The sequence below is a fragment of the Myxocyprinus asiaticus genome, chromosome 20 (assembly GCF_019703515.2).
Source record: "Myxocyprinus asiaticus isolate MX2 ecotype Aquarium Trade chromosome 20, UBuf_Myxa_2, whole genome shotgun sequence".
Classification (NCBI taxonomy): domain Eukaryota; kingdom Metazoa; phylum Chordata; class Actinopteri; order Cypriniformes; family Catostomidae; genus Myxocyprinus; species Myxocyprinus asiaticus.
In genome coordinates, this window is record NC_059363.1 from 17067000 (window position 1) to 17087800 (window position 20801).

Sequence of the window (20801 nt, forward strand, 5' to 3'; positions counted from 1 at the left end):
TTGTTTGGATGGTGGTGGTAGCTTCTTTCTTGGCCACTTAAAATCTAAAGAAGAAAGAAGTAGAAGATATTAATACTTTTAAAGTTAGGGTCTACTTTACGTAAATTTACACATTTCTGAGAATCCCCTTTCTTTTATTGATATTTGTCAAACATGAAAATCTCTTTAAATTTAGCTCTGCCACTTCAAAGCATTACATTTAGAGAGTCTGCTGTTGTTTCAGTGCGGGTTTCGGCTTTAGCAGTTTTTAATAAAAGCTATATAATTACAGTAGTAATGTGATATTATTTTATAGAATGTTATCTATTCTTTTCTGTGGCATCATGTTCCATATGAATTCTCATTTTCATAATAACAGAAAATACAGGAAGCAAACATTAGCACAAGACAGATGAGAAAAAAACAATTATTGATAAATAAAAAAACAATTGAACAATGATTGTTATAATTGCAGTTTTTGAATTTTGAGTATGATCCTTTGGGTCATGGAATATGGCACCAATGACATACATTTAGTGGGCACAGTTTAATCAGTTGGGTAATTAAGTGATTAGTTTGGGTTTAAGAGGCTGACATTCAATTTTTTGTCAGAAAATGGAAGTGTGTAAAGCAGCACTGTAAACTCACCACTGATCTGATCTGATGCAGAGAGAGAGAGCTGTCTGAGATCATAAAACTCTGCTCTGTGTATGAGTGTTATGAGTGTATAAGAGTGCTGACCTTGTGAATGTGTGCACACGCCTGAGATACAGTAGATGTTGCCGCAGGCATCTTAAGTGGATTACAACTTTTAAAGAGTAAGTGTATGATCCAAGCTTCTGCTGTTGAGCTTTTTGATGCATTTTTTAGGGTGTGTGTGCGATTGCATCTGTTTGTTGAGGTCTCTTTTTCCTCCTATGTTTGTTGCATTTCACAGAATTATTTTATGCCCAAGAGGTCTTTGGGTTACAAAAATGTTTAGGATGAAAGGAGGGAAATGTAATTTTAAGAGCATATCAATGGAATGCAAAATTAAGCAATTAAGATTTTTTGAGTTGGATCATGCTCTCAGATCGCAAGTCTTGAGCATAAAACTGTCATTCTGTTCACATGACCTACCCTAGTTCCTCTGCTAAACATCTCTCTCTCTCTCTCTCTTTTCTCTCTTATCTCTTTTCAGTCTCTGTATCTTATTTTTGGCAGATGTTGAAATAGGCTGTATGATTTTTTTTTGCAGTGCCCCCCCCCCCAATTTTGTGTGTGTGTTGGATAGTGATGAATACAGCTTCATTTTAATATGGTCTGTTTGTGGGAAGAAACGGTGCTGTAATCCTCTCCTCCAGCACAGAAACACGCTGCTGCCAATCGTTTATTTTTCTCCTCCTATCCCCACCCCCTCCCCCTACTGCTGCTCAGGGCAAGACAGCGCAGCGTTTGATAAGTACACGCGCTCTATGTGACACCAGAAATCTCCATCAGTGTTGTTTTAGTAGATACACACAGTTTAGTAAGAACATACGCTCATTGTTGTGAACTTGTGAGGGGAGACAGAACTTTTGCCCCATTTCTGAAGTACAAAACAATATTTTCTCCAATTTAAGCTATAAAAGCACTGCTATATCATTTTACTGAAATCATTGTTATTTGAGCAAATTAATTTACATAAAATACATACAAATTAGTTTGGACTTTTATTATTTTTATAATGGCACTGGTCATTAATGTTTTTAATGCACCCAAAATTAAGCATGTCATTCTCAGTTAAGTACAGTTCAGTAGTTTACTGTGGAACACTTCAGCAGTTGACAGGGGAACAGTTCAGTAGTTTACAATAGAAAATGTACTGGATTACAATAGAACAGTTTAGTAGTATACATGGGAGTAGTTCAGTAGTTTACACCGGAACAATTCAGCAGTGTGGCAGTTCAGTAATTTGTTTCAGTAGTTTGAAAAAAGTTCAGTAGTTCACTGAGATATTTTGGCAGTTTCAGATAAACCGTTCTGCATTTTGCACTGTAGTTCTCTAAAGGAACAACATTTAGTTTTTCTCCATTTCCCTGCAATTAATTAAAATGTCTAAACGTTACTTGACTTGTTTGCAATGGAACTGTTCGGCAGTTTACAAGGAACAGTTCAGTAGTTTACAGTGGAACAATTCAGTGGTTTACAATGGAACAGAGTAGTGGTATACAGGGCAAAAGTTCAGTAGTTTACATCAGAACAATTTAGCAGTGTGGCAGATCAGCATGGTTCAGTAGTTTACTGTGGGACTTTTTGGCAATTTCAGGTAAACAGTTGTTTGCCCTGTAGTTCTCTAAAGGAACAACATTGTGTTTTCAGTTATTTAAAATGACAATAAACTTCACTTCACTTCTTTACAGGGGAACAGTTCAATAGTTTACAGTTGAACAATTAAGCAGTGTGGTAATTCAGCACAGTTCAGAAGCTTATGTCTAAAATGATCAACTGCGACCAAAAATAAATGATTGCTGCAAAAATTTCAAATCTAGCCACCATTGGCGACAATAGGGTTTTGTGCGTTCCCATGCAGTTTCATCAAAAGTTATCTTGTGAGTTATTGAATACATCTTTAGAGCGAGCACCTTGTCAGAGCCCCTCTTGAAAGTGAGCCTACAACCTGTAAGCCTACAATAACATGGCTGTTCCATAGACATTATATGGCAGTCCACTAGCGAGGAGACAAAAGGCTTTTATTTTAATGGATGTCTATGGAGGAGATGCTTCAATACGCTGAATAAACTGCTGTTTTGAGGATAAAGCTTATCACTTAATGAACTGACTGCCTATCTGCTAATCTTCAACATGTTTTACACTAAACAATCCTTTTGGAATGAACTATGTGTTCAGTTTACTACGATAAAATTGCTGTTTTATAAGATAAGTAACGTACAATGTTGCAACAGGTTGACATTAGTTTACGGCTCTTTACATTCATTTGTATGGTATCTGTAAACGGTGACTTACTGTCGTAATGCAGTAGTTGACCGTTAAGGCGAGGTCACACTACATCGTGCTCCATTCACTCCCATTCAAACGCATCTGAACGTGGGAGACCGTAAACTTTTGCTCCTGCGAAGAAATTTCAAACGAAGGTCTGTTCCAAAGTTCAAGTTTGGTGAACTCTTCTGTGAATCGTCACACACTGACCTTTTGGCTCAATTCAAAGGATACATTTTTCAAAGTTGTGTGTTTTTATTGTTGCTAGACGGTATATTTTAACATTTTTAATATTTTTTTTGCTATTTGTGAAATGATATTTACTAAAACCAGAAGCTCTCCCGGGTGCGTTGTATTGTCCAAAAAAAAATGTTATGCTCAAATCCTAGTGTGACCACATCTTTACACTCTTTTCTATAGTAAAAATGCAGCGGTTGTTATCTCGGTATAGAAGATCTCTGGAGCTTACTGCACGCAACAACATACAGCACGACCCATGATGTCTGATTTGTGAACAAATGACTCTTTTAATCTGGGTCTTTTTAATGAATCACCCGAAAAGAACTCAGGAACTCAGGTTAGCAGTTTGAATCAGAGTCAATTTCTCAGCGGATCAGCCGTCAATGAGTTCACAACTCGGAGCGCAGACATTTCAAAATAAGAGTCCCAGGTGTATTTCGGGCTTCTTTATTATTAAAAGTCCTACATTATTTACCAGATTTGTATCTGGGATCCATCCAGTTACAGTAAAGAAAGACTAAGGTTTTTTTTAAACATTTACATTTTAGATTAAAAATATATATATATATATATATATATATATATATATTCGAACCAATCTGGCCATTCTCTGTTGACCTCTCTCATCAACAAGGCATTTCCGTCCACAGAACTGTCGCTCACTGGATGTTATTTGTTTTTGCTACCATTCTGAGTAAATTCTAGAAACTGTTGTGCATGAAAATCCCAGGAGATCAGCAGTTACAGAAATACTCAAACCAGCCCATCTGGCACCAACAATCATGCCATGGTCCAAGTCACTGAGATCAAATTTTTTCCCCATTCTGATGGATGATGTGAACTTTAGCTCCTGACCTGTATCTGCATGATTTTATGCAGTGCACTGCTGCTAAATGATTGGCTGATTAGATAATCGCATGGATGATTGTTGGTGCCAGACAGGCTGGTTTGAGCATTTCTGTAACTGCTGATCTCTGGGATTTTCACACACAACAGTCTCTAGAATTTATTCAGAATGGTGCCAAAAACATAAAACATCCAGTGAGCGGCAGTTCTGTGGATAGAAATGCCTTGTTGATGAGAGAGGTCAGCAGTGAATGGCCAGACTGGTTCAAACTGACTAAGTCTACGGTAAATGTAAGCACAGCGTAGTTCTAGCGGGAAGACTAGCAGCTGTACATCATCGCACCATTGGCTAGTGTGCTAACACGGCAACCTCCACCACCCCACCATCACCAGTTGAGTCCCGTCCTGCACGGGGGTAGGCTCCTCGCCCCTGCCTCCTATCTCCGGCAGGATATGATGGTTCCGAGTACAACTTCTTCGGACCGCCAGATGGGGCTTATACCAAAGAGAGACATTACATTTCTGTTGTATATTCATCAAATAAATGTCATCTTAAATTTCACTCAAGTCTGCAAGTCTTCCTGATAGAACTCAAATAACCGCTCTGTACAACTGTGGTATGAAGAATAGCATCTCAGAATGCTATTCTGAGATACGGGTTGGCGCTGTTTTGGCGGCACGAGGGGGACCTACACAATATTATGCATGTGGTTTTAATGTTGTGGCTAATCGGTGTATATAGATCAAGCTTTTGACACTTAGGACAAGTGAGGGACTCTGAGGGATGCACATCTGTTACACAAGGTGTAAACATTCATCAATGCTCAAGAAGGCAACACACTACTTTATGCATACTATACTTTATGTAAATATCTGTTATGTAGATTCTGAAGGGCAGTACTAAATGAAAAAAACTTTTATCTCTTATATTTGTTTAAATTCTGAAATGGGTGTGGAAACTTATGAGACAAAAAGGGGATGCAAACTTATGTACTCAACTATAAATATATGAAACCCCCAATTAATGGGTTATCAACTGGCCTCCTTTTCTTCAGCTTTCTATCTCATTTCTGAATAACAATCTAAATTGAGCAATTCTGTTATTTGGCAACTTAAAACCACCATTTGGTAGTTTTAAGTTAAAACCAACAAATGTTTCAGTTCAGTAGCCAACATTTCAGAAATTTGCAGTAGTTTACAGAGTTTACAATGAGACACTTTAGCAGTTTTAGGTGAACGGTTCAGCTGTTTACAGTATATTGGACCAGTTCAGTAATTTACATTGGAACAATTCAGCAGTTTACAGGGTAACAGTTCAGTAGTTTTTCAATGGAAAATTTAGTGGATTACAATGGAGCAGTTCAGTAGTAGCCTATACAGGGGAGTAGTTCAGTAGTTTACGTCGGAACAATTTAGCAGTGTGGCAGTTCAGCACAGTTCAGTAGTTTGTTTTCGTAGTTTACTTTGAAGCAGTTCTGTAGTTTACAGTGGGACATTTAAAGAAGTTTCAGATAAACAGTTAAGCAGTTTTCATCGTAGTTTACACTACTTCTCTTGAGGAAAAACATTTTGTTTTTCTATATTGCCCTGCAGTGATTTAAAATGACAGTAAATTTGACTTGCTTACAGTGAAACAGTTAGACAGTTTACAGAGTAACAGTTCAGTAGTTTACAGTGGAATAATTTAGTGGTTTACAATGGAACATTTCAGTAGTTTACATTGGAACAATTTAGATGTGTGGCAATTAAGAACAGTTCAGTAGTTTACATTGGAATAATTGAGCAGTGTGGGAATTCAGCACAGTTCAGTAGTTTACAGTACAGTATTTTAGACCAGTTCAGTAGTTTGTTTTGGATTTAGATGTTGCGTTAAAACAGTTCACACAGTTTATAGTGGGACATTTCAGTAGTTTCAGGTAAATAGTTTATAATAGACCAGTTCAGTAGTTTGTTTTGGATTTAGATGTTGCATTAAAACAGTTCACACAGTTTATAATAGAGCAGTTCAGCAGTTTACAGCAGATTGAACAATTAAATAATACAAAGTTTTTTTATTTTTTATTTTTTTATAATGGAACACTTCATTCATTGACAGAGACAGTAAGACACATTTGAATGGACCCATATAATAGAGATGGCAGTTACAGCCATGGCTCTAAGAGTTGAAATGTCTCTTGGTGTGTCAGCGTTACTGTTTTTCTCCAGTCGTAAAGGTGCCACAGGGTACTGTTAGCCTAAAGTGCTGAGTGCTCCTAAACGGCTGTTGTCTTCTAATTGCTTTAATAGCACCTGGCCAGTAATCCCAGGTAATTATTGAGCTGAAATTAGACAGCTACTTCAAATATCTCTTAAAAGAAGCAAAGACTGCCTCAGGAACTCACAGCTCTCTTATCGTGCATGCCGAAAAAGTGACATGGAAAAGTGGTTGCGGTTTTGCATTCATGTGCAGCTTAACGTGTTCTCCCCTGCCCCCTTATTGCATGTGTGTATTCACAGAACACTTTGGTCCTCACATTATATCATGCTCATTCTGTGGTCTTGGTAAATTAACTGCTCTAGATCACTGATTGAATATAAGAGCCTTTAATAGCAGAAATAAGCTTCTCATATTTAAATGGTTAAATCAAGACCCTCAAAACCTGAAATGCTAGTTTGAGGTCATCTCACAGATCGTGCCCTTCACAAAAAAACAAAACAAAAAAACAACAACAGCAAAATGTTCAAAAGGAGAACAAAAACAAAAGCTTTGCTCATCCCCTCTGTTCAACTTTAATGGTATATTATGCCATTTCTGGATGTTAAAATACTTGCTTCTATCACATTTTAATGTGCAAAGACAACTTTAATAAGCCATTTGTAGGTTGATTCCCCCGAACAGTGTAAACATTGGGTTTGTAGCACTAATCAAACATTGCTCTGTTTATTCGAGTAGCCCGACACAGCAACATGTGCTCAACCAGTGACATGGTTTTGGTGCAGGCCTATCTGTTAACTGACCAATGGCAGATGGTGGAGTGTTTGTAAACTCTGTTTAAAAACAGTCATTATTTTTGCAATTCCATTTGTAGAAATTACACACAAGGGCGAGATCCAGATCAAGCCATGACAATGTGCAATCATTATATTTTAAACAATTTAATAAACAAAATGTTTAAAATATATTTTGTCATTCTGATATGTGTTTTGTTGTTTTTATTTGAGTTCATTTGTGTCTACAGTTGTGGCAGCATTCTGAGCACTGGTATTAGTGTGGGTGTGTGTGTCCCTCTTCAGAGTGAGAAATCTCTCTGAGCCCCGAGGGCCCCTCACTTGACTTTTCCCTCCCGCTCTTTCATGACAACCTTAACCTTTCAAATTGTGCAGACAGACATATAAACACACAAATATAATTATAATAATCTAAGAGGAAGGCATTCAATCCAGTCATACACCTATATGACATCACTATTCCTTTTGTGAAATCACTGTTGCCTTTGTAATATCATTGTCCTTTTTAAAGCATCATATTCTTTTTCAAATAAAGTCATAGCAGTGAGTTGTGATATGTGTTTGAGCTTTGGTCTCTGGTTTAAATGAGCCCTCTCTGGGCCCCTCTCAAGCATGTTTTTTAAACTGTTCCCTTTCCTCTCCCTGCAGTAGAAGATTGTGTCCAAAAGGGGGCGTTGTTAAGCTGCCAAACATACATGGAACTTTGACCAGCTGATATTTAGCACTCTTATCAGGGGGCTGGCAGAATCTCTCTCCCTTTGCACACACTGCCATGCAGATCCACACAGATACCTGTCCTGTGATAATGTATTTCTGCAGGATGAGCACTCTTTTATAGCATGTTAGATTTATATTTAGATGTGGAATCTATCAGGCTGTTTTGTATCAGATACTGTAGCTGCAAGGTTTGTCTCAGGATATTTGATTATTGTTATTAAAAAGTTATTGTGAGCCAAAAACGTGTGTGTGTGTGTGCTGTATAATATGAATTCCAAGCGATACGAATCCATAACGCAGCGTCTCCATTTTTAACGGGATTATGTCCGAAAGTGGCCCAGACTCCTGGTGCGAAGGGGTTCTGCCGCTTTGTGTTTCTGGATTTGCGGGATTAGAATTCTTGTTGCTCCGTTTAGTTGGACTCTTAATTCAGACTGATACAGCTTCAAAGGCTAGTCTTTATTAATCATATGTTTACATTATCCATGGTCATATACTACTTACAGACCAAAGCGCTCATTAGAACGAGCATGTAAGTCTTTTGTGTGCATGTTTTTGAGTGTGTTTGTTCAAATTAGACAGAGGGTTTCAGCAGAGGCGACTTTTAACAAAGCTGAGCTTACAAAGCTAATTGGAGTTAGATGGGGTGAATCCAATGCTTTTGTTTGGAATTTAAGAACTTTTGAAGAAAAGTGGGGCAATGAGTGATTTGTTTTTGTGTGTAAGAGAGAATATTTAGTGTATTTGAGAAATTATAAATGCTTGGACTAAATGAGCTTGGTTTGACTCTGTATTCATGTTTCTATATATTTACAGTTCATGTTTCAGTAAAATTTGCATCCCCTTCTTTAGAATGATAATGAAAAGAGCACTGTGGAAGTTGTATTTTTTTCTTTGTTCGACTGATGGGTAAATGAGGAGACATTAGTACTGACATTACAACACACTTTTAACCCTTCAGGCCAACAAAGACTATTTTTGACCCATTAAGGCATGGAGTCACTTTGTATAAATAATATATAATTGCATTGTTTTGATAAACAACTAGCATGTAGCATGTATTGATCTGGATATCTGTTTTTTAGCATTTGCTCATTTCAAATTAACTGCCATGTAAATAATTTATAATAACAGTACAACTAAAATGTACAAAATCATTTTAAACAACCATTTCAATAGCACATTGAGTGGCTAAGTGGCCTGTTTGTCTAGTGGTAACCTTCTCCCTTTGAATACAATTTTTATATTACTCTAATATTACTATAATAGCACTTTTTATCCAAAGTGACTAAAAGCAAATAATCCTAAGGAAGCAACAATATGAGAAGTGCTGCAATATGCAGGTTCAAAAACCTGTTTGTTTTGATAAAACAAAATTGCATCTGTACAGGGCCGGTTCTAGACATTTAGAGGCCCTAGGCAAAATTTGTGTTGGAGGCCTTCTTCCCCTCACAAAACATATTTCTGATTTGGAAACTAAAAGAATTAATTTTGATAGAGCAAACATCAGTTTTACTTCAGAGAAGTTTAGACAGTTAATTGATGTTTGTCATAGGTGTGTTCGACTTTATGCAGGCCTACGCAGATTGATCGTGCCTTATTATAAGTAATGCATATTGGTTATACGTTTTTGGGTGGAAAAAAACAAACATTTGAATGGTCTAATTATTTTTTTTAAATTATTATTATTTTTATTAATTACTGTGGCATGCAAGAAAGTAGTAGCTCATTCACATATTTACCTAATCACATAATCTGCTTCAAACAATATAATTTCTTTCAAAGATTCAGTGCCATTAATTTAGCAAGCTTTGGCAAATCTAATAAAAAATGAAATAGTTTTCGACATGTTCTTCCTCAGAGGTGCTCATTGTAGCTTCAAAACAAAACTTTGTTACCTGATAAACTGATAAAAATCTGTGCACCGCTGTCTCACAAGAATTGCATTGAAGCAAGCCAATCAGAATGGATTTTCTTAAAGCTCTTGCCATTTTGCTGCAATATGCATCATGCTTGCTGTGAATGGTCTGTATTTCATGGGCATGCGGTCTGAGACTGTTTAGTGTTAAAATAATCAGTCCCATCCGTTACACGTTTTGATATAAAGACAGACTTTTATTACTATTACAGTAATATTCATGTTACGATGAATTATAGCCATTTCTAAAACTCCAGCACGCCAAAGAAAATGCATTTTCTTATTTCTTGCTTAGTAATAAACACTAATGTTATAAATTTAACCATTTTTAATAAATGTTTTTATTAACATTCATTGTACTGGTTTCAGAATAGACCACTGAAAAGCACTTTTCTGTCCACCTCTGAATAGCCTATTTGAGGAATGCATCGCATGGTGTTTCTCTAAGAAGCATGCTCAATTCAGTATTTCTGAGTCAAAAGCACAACATCCTTAAGCTCATCTAGATACAATATCTCGCTTTTTATTTGATCGCCTATCAGTTTCTGCTGCTCTTGTTTTTTGCATGCAGTGCGAAAAAAAAAAAAAAAATTTGTTTCGTGGCTCTTTTTTAATTTGGAATGCCCAATTCCCAATGTGCTTTTTTTTTTTTTTTTTTTTAAGTCCTCGTGGTTGCGAAGTGATTCGCCTCAGTCCAGGTGGCGGAGGACGAATCCCAGTTGCCTCCACGTCTGAGACCGTCAACCTGCGCATCTTATCACGTGGCTTGTTGAGCACGTTGCCACGGAGACATAGCGCTAGTGGAGGCTTCACCCCATCCACCGCGGCAACCACGCTCAACTCAACACGCGCCCCACCGAGAATGAACCGCATTATAGCAACCATGAGGAGGTTACCCCATGTGACTCTACCCTCCCTGGCAACCAGGCCAATTTGGTTGCTAAGGAGACCTGGCTTGAGTCACTCAGCATGCCCTGGATTCAAATTAGCGAACTCCAGGGGTGATAGCCAGCGTCTTTACCACTGAGCTACCCAGGCCCCCGTTTCGTAGCTCTTGAGTGCGGCTGCACGCACAGTGCAGAGGGAATATTACAGTACTTCGACCCTGAAAACATGTCCATCACCATGCGCTGAAGTTTGAGCACTCTAGATTTCGCAATAGCAAAGTAGAGATCAGAATAATTTTACATGTTATTTGTTTCAATGCTGATAATAGGCATCATGTGTTTATTTTCCAAGTACTAGAAACAAAACTTATCACACACAGCCCAGGCTGATTAACAAGTTCACATGTCTTTTGGAGCACCCCCCAGCAATGCTGGTCCTAGGCAACACCAACCCTGCATCTGTACATCAGTTAATTTGAACAAATGAAAACTCCTGCTCAGCAATTGGAGATGCTTGTTTTACATAAATGCCTGTTGTAAAATATTATATGTAAAATATTTCATGAAGTGGTGGGGACAAAATTGTTAATGGCAAAAAGTGATTAAATGTTGAGCATGAAGAGAGAAAGACCTTTTTTCTTTTGATTTAGGTAATCACCTCCCTCTCATGTTCTCTCCATCTCACTCTTTCTAGCCCAGTCCAATTCCTAGTCCTATCCTCGGGGGGAGGCAGAATGCGAGTCAGTCCCTGTTGGCATGGTGCCGTGAGGTCACAAAAAACTACAGAGGAGTCAAAATCACCAACTTCACCACTTCCTGGAGGAATGGACTGGCATTCTGCGCTCTGTTACACAACTTCAGACCCGACCTCATGTGAGCCTCTTCCACAAGCCTCAGCACACACATGAAGTGTTTTCTAAGCCTGTTCAGTCAGCAGTACCTATGTTGAGTGCATACAGTTGTCATTAATACACTTCATTACAGTAGCTCAGTACTCTTGAAATGAGTCTAAATGAGGGCTGTCACAATTACGTGATTGATCTTGAGTATTCACTATTAATAAGAAATCTCAATTACAGTTACTTTACAATGAATTGGTATAATGATGCTGTGGACATTCCTTACATTGCTCTGCATGGTTTGCTATTGTTCATCTATTTCCTTTTTTGTTGGTGTGCCTTTAAAAAATACAAATCTGAAATTGATAAATTGTCCAAATAAATTGTCAGATTACTGTATTACCTATTTAATAGCTATTGACAACCCTAAGCCCTATGTTTATAAACAAATCTTTGTTCTCTCAGTTTTATACACACATACACACACACACCTTCCTTTCTTTCTCTCTCTCTCCCTGTGAGAACCACACAGTATGTGGGGGGTCTAATATGGTTTATGATGAGTTTTTAATCCCTCTGTCTTATTTCTGCACATTTCTGTCATCAGGATGACTCAAATCCTCCCTAATTACTACACTTAATGCACAAATCACAGTGCTGACAGTGCCATGGCCAACCACCCTCTGAGATTAGCATATGCTGAAGTACCAGGAACTAGGCCGCCATCTCTTTATAGTAGCGATTCGCCTTTTTTTTTTTTTTTTACTTTTTTTTCTTTTTTAAAGTGTGGGAGGAATCAGAATAGGTTCATAGTCTCCAGTATCTCAGTAACTCAAATATAAACACTGACACAACACTTTGCTTAACTCTGTTTTTAAGTTAACATGAAATCCAAATTGGCTCCATTTTCTTTCATAGTTTGTGTTTTAATTTTTTAATCCTAGTCTTATTGCATGATTCAATCAATTCTCAATAATCAAGTCCTGCCCTACATTTTTCTTTTTGAATATCTACAATACAAAAGTAAAAATTCATAGTTTATAAATAAAAATAGATTGCAAATGCTTTTTTCTGTTAACTTTAAGAAATGACTCTGTTAGAGAAGTAGCACAGTAAATAATGTGAGCACTGGGACACGGGTTTGAGTCCAGCCTGTATCATGACCCAGTCCTGTTCTCCCAAAAAAGACGCATGTACTGTATATAAATAAGAGACCGTAGTGTCTTTCTGACAAAAGAAGAGGAGAGGAGACAAAAAATGCAGTTTCTTTACATGTGTTTGCGAGTGTATACCAGAATAATAACAGGTACTTCAATCCTGATACTGGAAGACAGGATTACATGTCTTGTTTACCTAAACCATCAGGTGTAACTCATCCTCATGTGAGATGAACAAATTTATCATCATAAAACAAGATAAAACATTTTTTTTAAATAGATGGACCTACCAGTACACTTCACACTGGCTGTAAGATTTTATCCAAATAGTAGAGAAGAAGGTCTTTAGAGAACTTTTTAAATAAGCTTTGAGGCCTAAGGGACAGAACCCAGGCCATATCAGGGTTGAAATAACATGTAACGAGTGCTACAGCATATTATGTATGCAAAATATAGTATTTTGTCATTTTTAGAGAAGAATATGCCCACTAATGTTACCCCTCTGGAAGAGAAAAGACCCAAGGCACACACTTTTAGGGGAAGGGGAGATGAAATGTTTAGTGTGATGAGTGGTTGGTTAAAAACGTGTCTTATTTTGTATGCATACACACACACTCTCACACTCTCTTTCAGTCATGTTGATTGCAGAGCTGTGAAATTGCATGTTACAGTTCTACAGCCATTACATGTGAGATGCATATTTAAAGGTAACTCTCTCTCTCTCTGTCCTGCTGCTCTTGCCTCCCTCCTAGTGACTACAAGGCTCTCAATCCTCAAGATATTAAAGAAAACAACAAAAAGGTAAATGCTACACACAGACACACACACTCCATTTGTTTGTGCATCACTAATCCTCCTCATAGGTGATTTATTTTGTTATAACTCTGATTCTCTCCCACCCAGCGTTCTCTAATTGCCACTTTCAGAATGCGGCTCCCCTGCCGACAGCTGGAAAGAGTGGTGTGTGTTTGTGTGTTTGCCTGCGTTTGTGTGTTCACATGCCTGTGTGGATGTTGTCACCTGGGAGTAGTAAGATAGCATCATAATTCATAAACATGCTATAAATAAACTTTAATACAGGCTTCTCCACAGAGAGAGAAAGAAAGAGAGGGAGGGGGGGGAGAAAAAATAAATAAAGGGATGTTAATCACACGCTTAAAGGAGACCAAAGAGTCAAACAAACACACATACAGTACACCCAAACTTGTGCACATAGTTGGAAGGACCTCCCATTAACTTCTGGTGTTCTTAAATTAAGAAAAGGAAACACTTCACAATAAGGTTCCATGCGTTTACATTAGTTAATGCATTAGGTATCATGAACAAACAATTAACAATCTATTTTTGCTGCATTTATTAATCTTTTTAAATGTTAGTTAATAAAAATCCAATTGTTCATTGTTAGTTCGTATTAGTTCATAGTACATTAAAGGAATAGTTCACCCAAAAATGAAAATTCTCTCATCATTTACTCACCCTTATGCCATTCCAGATGTGTATGACTTTCTTAACTCAAATGAAGAGTTTTAGAACAATGTCACAGCTCTTTTGGCCCATACAGTGCAAGTGAATGGATGCCAACATTTTGAAGCTCCAAAAATTACATAAGTCCGCATAAAAGTAATCCATAAGACTCCAGTGGTTAAATCAATGTCTTCTGAAGTGATATGATAGGTGTGGGTGAGAAACCGATCAATATTTAAGTCCTTTTTCACTATAAATTCTCCTCACTGCTAAGTCAATCTCCACTCTAACTTTCACAGTTGTCTTGTGTTCACATTCTTCATTCATATCGCCCCCTACTGGGCAGGGAGAAGAATTTCTAGCAAAAAAAGGACTTAAATAATTATCTGTTTCTCACCCACACCTATCATATCACTTCTGAAGAAACTGATTAAATCATCGTCGTATGGATTACTTTTATGATGCTTTTTGGAGTGTCAAAATTTTGGCTCCCATTGACTTGCATTGTATGGACCAACAGAGCTGAAATATTCTTTTAAAAACCATAATTTGTGTTCTGCAGAAGAATGAAAGGCATACACATCTGGGATGGCATGAGGGTGAGTAAATAATGATAAATAATGGTCTGTTATAAGTAATATGTGCATAGGGAGCAGCGGAACTGCAACTCTGTACATACTGTATATAGGTCATTCCTACAATTCTGTGACATTCCGGCTTTGAAACTTTTTTTTAAATAAAACATACTTTTACAAGTATCTTCATGTTTCAGCATTACAGGGACATGGTAAAGATTGTATTAGTCATACTGGTCAAGCTAAATGACAAAAAATCAGATGTACATCCAGTTAAATGGTAGCGTCAGGGTGGACAATAACAGGGTGGACATTCAGTGGATAAACTGGCCACTGCCTGGTCTGTGATTGACATAGAATTACATAGAATTTTTCAGGGGCCCAGTTGGGAGTTTGGGCGGGCCTTGTGGTCACACAATGCTTTGAGCATGCAAATTATTTTTGGACAATACAGTGGACCAGCATATGATGTCTTGCGAGAGGGCTTCTGGTTAATTAAATGACACTTCACAAATAACAAAAAATATGATTTAAAAAAAAATTCAAATATACAGTCAACTGACTTTCAAGCAACAATAAAAACATGCCGCTTTTAAATATTTATCCTTTGAATTGAGCCAATGGGTCAGAGTGTGACGTTTCGATCTTCTATTGGTCATGCATCTTCTCGTCATCCAGATTCACAGCTCAGAGTTCACCAAGCTTGAACTTTGGTACGCAGCGTTGTGCGAAATTTTCCACATGAGCTTGCGTTTCCAGTCTCCCGCATTTAGATGCATTTGAAAGAGAGTGAACGGAATGAAGTGTAGTGTGTCTGCCCCTATAGTTTTCATACAGAAGGGTAGATCTTTGAGTTTAATGGGACATCTAAATTGGATGAAAAAGAGATAATCGGTTGAGCACCAACTCTTTACCCTTCTCTCTTTCATTTTCTTTTTATTTCACTTTTTCTCAGTCTCTCTCTTTCTCTGTTTTATTTTCCTCCTCCTTTCTCCTAGTCACTTTGTCATAGAAAAACCTGGAATTATCAGGGAATATTAAAATTGTTTTCCAAGTTATGGAGATTAATAAAATCTCAAATGTATCGGAAAAGTCATGGAAATTGCTATTGTGAATATGTATTTTGCAATTTTTTTCTGCTCTAAAATATTTAATGAGCTTGATATTGTAAAACTTGTTCGCAAGCCAGAGTGATGTCCTTTTTGTCAGTGAATTTTTTTATGAATTAGTCGAAACGATTCACAAATCAGTCAAAAATTATTAATTTACAAATCGGTCTGAATCAAAATGATATATGAATCATATATGATCTATATCCAGTTTTCAAAAACGCCTGGAGAAATCATGGAAATTAATTGGTCTAAAAGGGAGGGAACTCTGTTTCTCTCTTTCTTTCTTTCTTTCTCTTGTTTTACATTGTATCTTGTTCCATCCATCCATTGTCATCTCTTAAATGTCTGTTTAAATAAACCGCCATGTGGCTGTGCCAACAAGGATTACTCCAAGCATCTCGCTTTTCCTCTCTCTTTCAAACATATGAAGTGCAGAATATGTACAAGTGTATATTTGCAAAAGAGTTGCATCCCCAATTTGCTTGCAATCTATTTGGATGTTTGGATCTATAAAACTTGTGCTAATTCCTCTGTAATTCTACTCCATTGAACGCTCACTGTATTCTGGAGCTCTGCAGATTGACTCCTATTGTAGCCCTCAGATTAACTCCATTTAGATTTTATTAGGTTTGTTTTATGTGCTGCTCTCTCTCTCCTCTCCCTCCAGTCCTTTCATCTGTTATCACTTTATCCCTACACTCAATACCTGCAGTCACTTCCTGCAAGCTCATTTCCTGCTCTCTCCTTCTCGCCCTATCATGTACACGGTTTTCCTCTCTCTCTCTCTCTCTCTCTCTCTCTCTCTCTCTCTCTCTCTCTCTCTAACACACCAAAGAGTGCATATTCTCTCTCTCTTTCAATGATAAATGACTACCCCAAGCTGAGGAGGTTAAGAGCACTCTCTGTACCCTCCCATACATGCTCACATTTGTATAAACAGCATTCACAGCATTCATTTTCATGTGATAGAATCAGTTCGACCCTCTCTGGCCCAGCCATGATTGCAATAGTCTCCATTGAAATATGACAGATAAGAGCAATCAATAGCAGATGGGAGAGGAGAGGATGGTTTGGTCATACAGGCACTGAAAAGAATTATTTTCTATGTATGTGTGTGCTGAGAGAGAGAGAGTTGCAGTAATTTCCCATGATATCTGATCTGTGCGCGCATGTGTGTATGTGTTCCTGTGTTCCTCGATAAATGTGCAGACAGGGGAAAAGCCCCTCTGGCTGTGTGTGAGACTGACAGCGATGGATACCCGTCAATCATTCAGCAATGTCATTCACAAAACAAAATGCTTTTCATTGTTCATTTAGCATGGGGGAGGGGCCAACAGACCAGAGCTGCAAGAGAAAGTCTTAAATACACAATTGCACAGTTCACACAGGTTATTAGCACCGCTTCATTTACTGTATACACCAATAGAGAGCAAGCACCACATTTTTGTTTGTTGAATAAATAGTTGTTTGTATGATTATTTTATTTATTTATTTATTTTATTTTTTTATTTTTTTATTGCTTGTGTAAATTAACGCAGTTCATCAGAAGGATATTTTTGGGCTTAACCATCTAGACATGCTTACACACAAACACATTTGCTGTTTACACAGTGAATGTTTTAATTGATAATGATTTGTTGATTTGCAGACTGAAACATTGAGGGTAAAAGACAACTAACTTGTCTGTTGTTTGTGAGTTTTTTTAAAAGTTTTTTTTATTCTTTTTGAGGTGCATCTTGCTCCCTTTAACATCAATGCAAACACACTCTACAGTTAAGGCTACGTTCACACCCCAAGCTAATGTGCCCAATTCAGAATTATTATTTTTTTAATCAGATTATTTTTTCATAAGCTTGATCACAAGAGCTTTTATTATGTGGTTTATATATGAATTCTAAATTATTTTTATTCAATGTGTTATATATTCAATATATATTTAATATGATATATACACTGATCAGCCACAACATTAAAACCACTGACAGGTGAAGTGAATAACATTTATTATCTCGGTACAATGGCACCTGTCAATGGGTGGGATATATTAGGCAGCAAGTGAACAGTCATTTCTTGAATTTCATGTGTTGGAAGCAGGAAAAATGGGCAAGCGTAAGGATCTGAGCGACTTTGACAAGGGCCAAATTGTGATGGCTAGATGACTGGAGCATCTCCAAAACAACATGTTTTGTGGGGTGTATACAGTGGTTAGTACCTACCAAAAGTGGCCCAAGGAAGGACAACCGGTGAACCGGTGATATGGTCATGGGCACCTAAGGCTCATTGATGTGCGTGTAGTGCGAAGGCTAGCACGTCTGTTCCGATCCCACAGAAGAGCTACTGTAGCACAAATTGCTGAAAATCTTAATGCTGGCCATGATAGAATGGTGTCAGAACACACAGTGCATCACAGCTTGCTGTGTATGGGGCTGCGTAGCCGCAGACCGGTCAGACTGCCCATGCTGACCCCTGTCCACCGCCGAAAGCACCTACAATGGGTACGTGAGCGTCAGAACTGGACCATGGAGCAATGGAAGAAGGTGGCCTGGTCTAATGAATCACGTTTTCTTTTAGATCATGTGGACGACCGAGTGCGTGTGCGTCGTTTACCTGGGGAAGAGATGGCTAAAGATTGTTGCAGACCACGTACACCCCTTCATGGCAATGGTATTCCCTGATAGCAGTGGCCTCTTTCAGCAGAATAATGCACCCTGCCACACTGCAAAAATTATTCAGGAATGATTTGAGGAACATGACAAAGAGTTTAATGTGTTGACTTGGACTCCAAATTCTCCAGATCTCAATCCGATTGATCATCTATGGGATGTGCTGGACCAACAAGTCCGATCCATGGAGGCTCCACCTCGCAACTTACAGGACTTAAAGGATCTGCTGCTAACGTCTTGTGCCAGATACCACAGGACACCTTCAGAGATCTTGTGGAGTCTATGCCTCGATGGGTCAAAGATATTAGGCAGGTGGTTTTAATGTTGTGGCTGATCGGGGTGTGTGTGTGTGTGTGTGTGTGTGTGTGTGTGTGTGTGTATATATATATATATATATATATATATATATATATATATATATATATATATATATTACACAGTTGAAGTCAGAAGTTTATATACACTTAAGTTGAAGTCATTAAAACTCATTTTTTAACCACTCCACAGATTTCAGATTAGCAAACTATAGTTTTGGCAAGTCATTAAGGATGAAATTACTTGTGCATGACAGAAGTAATTTTTCCAACAATTGTTACAAACAGATTGTTTCACTTTAAATTGACTATATCACAATTCCAGTGGGTCAGAAGTTTACATACACTAAGTTAACTGTGCCTTTAAGCAGCTTGGAAAATTCCAGAAAATAATGTCAAGCCTTTATGAAATTAGCCATTTAGCTTCTGATAGACTAATTGGATAATTCGAGTCAATTGGAGGTGTACCTGTGGATGTATTTTAAGGCCTACCTTCAAACTCAGCGCCTCTTTGCTTTACATCATGGGAAAATCAAAAGAAATCAGCCAAGACCTCAAAAAGAAATTGTGGACCTCACAAGTCTGGTTCATCCTTGGGAGCAATTTCCAAATGCCTGATGGTACCACGTTCATCTGTACAAACAATAGTATACAAGTATAAACACCATGGGACCATGCAGCCATCATACCATTCAGGAAGGAGACGTATTTTGTTTCCTATAGATGAACGTAGTTTGGTGCGGAAAGTGCAAATCAATCCCAGAACAACGGCAAAGTACCTTGTGAAGATGCTGAAGGAAACAGGTAGACAATTATCTATATCCACAGTAAAGCGAATCCTGTATCAACATAACCTGAAAGGCTGCTCAGCAAGGAAGAAGTCACTGCTCCAAAACCACCATAAAAAAGCCAGTACTCTTTGTCCCCAAGTGCACATGTCCTCTTGTCTGATGAAACAAAAATTTAACTGTTTGGCCATAATGACCATAGTTATGTTTGGAGGAAAAAGGGTGAGGCTCGCATACTGAAGAACACCATCCCAACCGTAAAGCATGGGGGTTGCAGCATCATGTTAATGGGGTGCTTTTCTGCAGGAGGGACTGGTGCACTTCACAAAATACCTGGCATTATGATGAAGGAAAATGATGTGGATATATTGAAGCAACATCTCAAGACATCAGCCAGGAAGTTAAAGCTCAGTCGCAATTGGGTTTTCCAAATGGATAATCATATGGACCCCAATCATACCTCCAAAGTTGTGGCAAAATGGCTTAAGGACAACAAAGTCAAGGGATTGGAGTGGCCATCACAAAGCCTTTATGTAGAATTTATGGAGATATATAAAGTCATGTGACTGTCTCAACAAGCCATGTGAATATGTAATCTTCAATGTTGCTCTTGTTATTCTGAAATGCCGGAGCCAAAGCCTGACATCAAAATGATTGGCTGTTATTACCTTGCAGAACAATCTGACATGCTTTTGCTCCAAGATATAAGGAATGTGCTGCAAACATGATGTTTGTCTGGGGTGTATTTTTGCGTGCTCTAAACAGCAAGTAATTTATTACATTTAATAAGCCAATTTCCCCAGAAGTGGCGATTTTGTCCTCTTAAACACATGGGAGGGAAATGCTGCTTTATTCGTTAATTGTTTTTGCAATATTCCGATTTTTTGCATAAACTGAATGTCAACTTGGATAGAAACATAAGTATAACATTCAACTTAATTCAGCTGTGGTGTGAATGTAGCCAAAAACCCAAAATATACTTTGGTTAGACGAACACTGTGCGTCTGCATACAGGATGCAAGATCTAAATTTCATCAACAGTGTTCTTGAGCACTGAACGTGTGTAGCCTGCTTTTTCTAACCACACATAACCTAAACGCGCAGTGCCCCTGGAATTATTTGCATTAATCAGTGGGTCCACAAGGTGGCAGCACTCGCAGTTGAGCCATTGCTGTCGCAAAGTGCAAGACAATGTAAACACTGGTGAACAACAGGAGATGAAGGTGGTAACAACAACAGTGGACGTGAAGGGGATGTGTGTGAGGAGGACGGGAGATACCTGCATTTGTATAACTCGAATCTGAAGGCCTGTAAAGACATCTTTATGGGTCTAAAAACTCCTGAAGAGAAGTAGTC

The 20801-nt window shown here is 38.0% G+C and overlaps 1 protein-coding gene across 5 annotated transcripts in view; it reads left to right on the forward strand.

Annotated features, from left to right (window-relative positions):
- Window positions 1–20801, forward strand: part of ehbp1 (EH domain binding protein 1) — a 192629-nt gene that overhangs the window by 84699 nt on the left and 87129 nt on the right. For all 5 annotated transcript variants that reach the window (XM_051645796.1, XM_051645797.1, XM_051645799.1 and 2 more), the window contains 2 exons: window positions 11228–11406; window positions 13282–13330. In XM_051645796.1, coding sequence (XP_051501756.1) covers window positions 11228–11406; window positions 13282–13330 — 228 coding nt within the window. The remainder of the gene's footprint in view (window positions 1–11227; window positions 11407–13281; window positions 13331–20801) is intronic.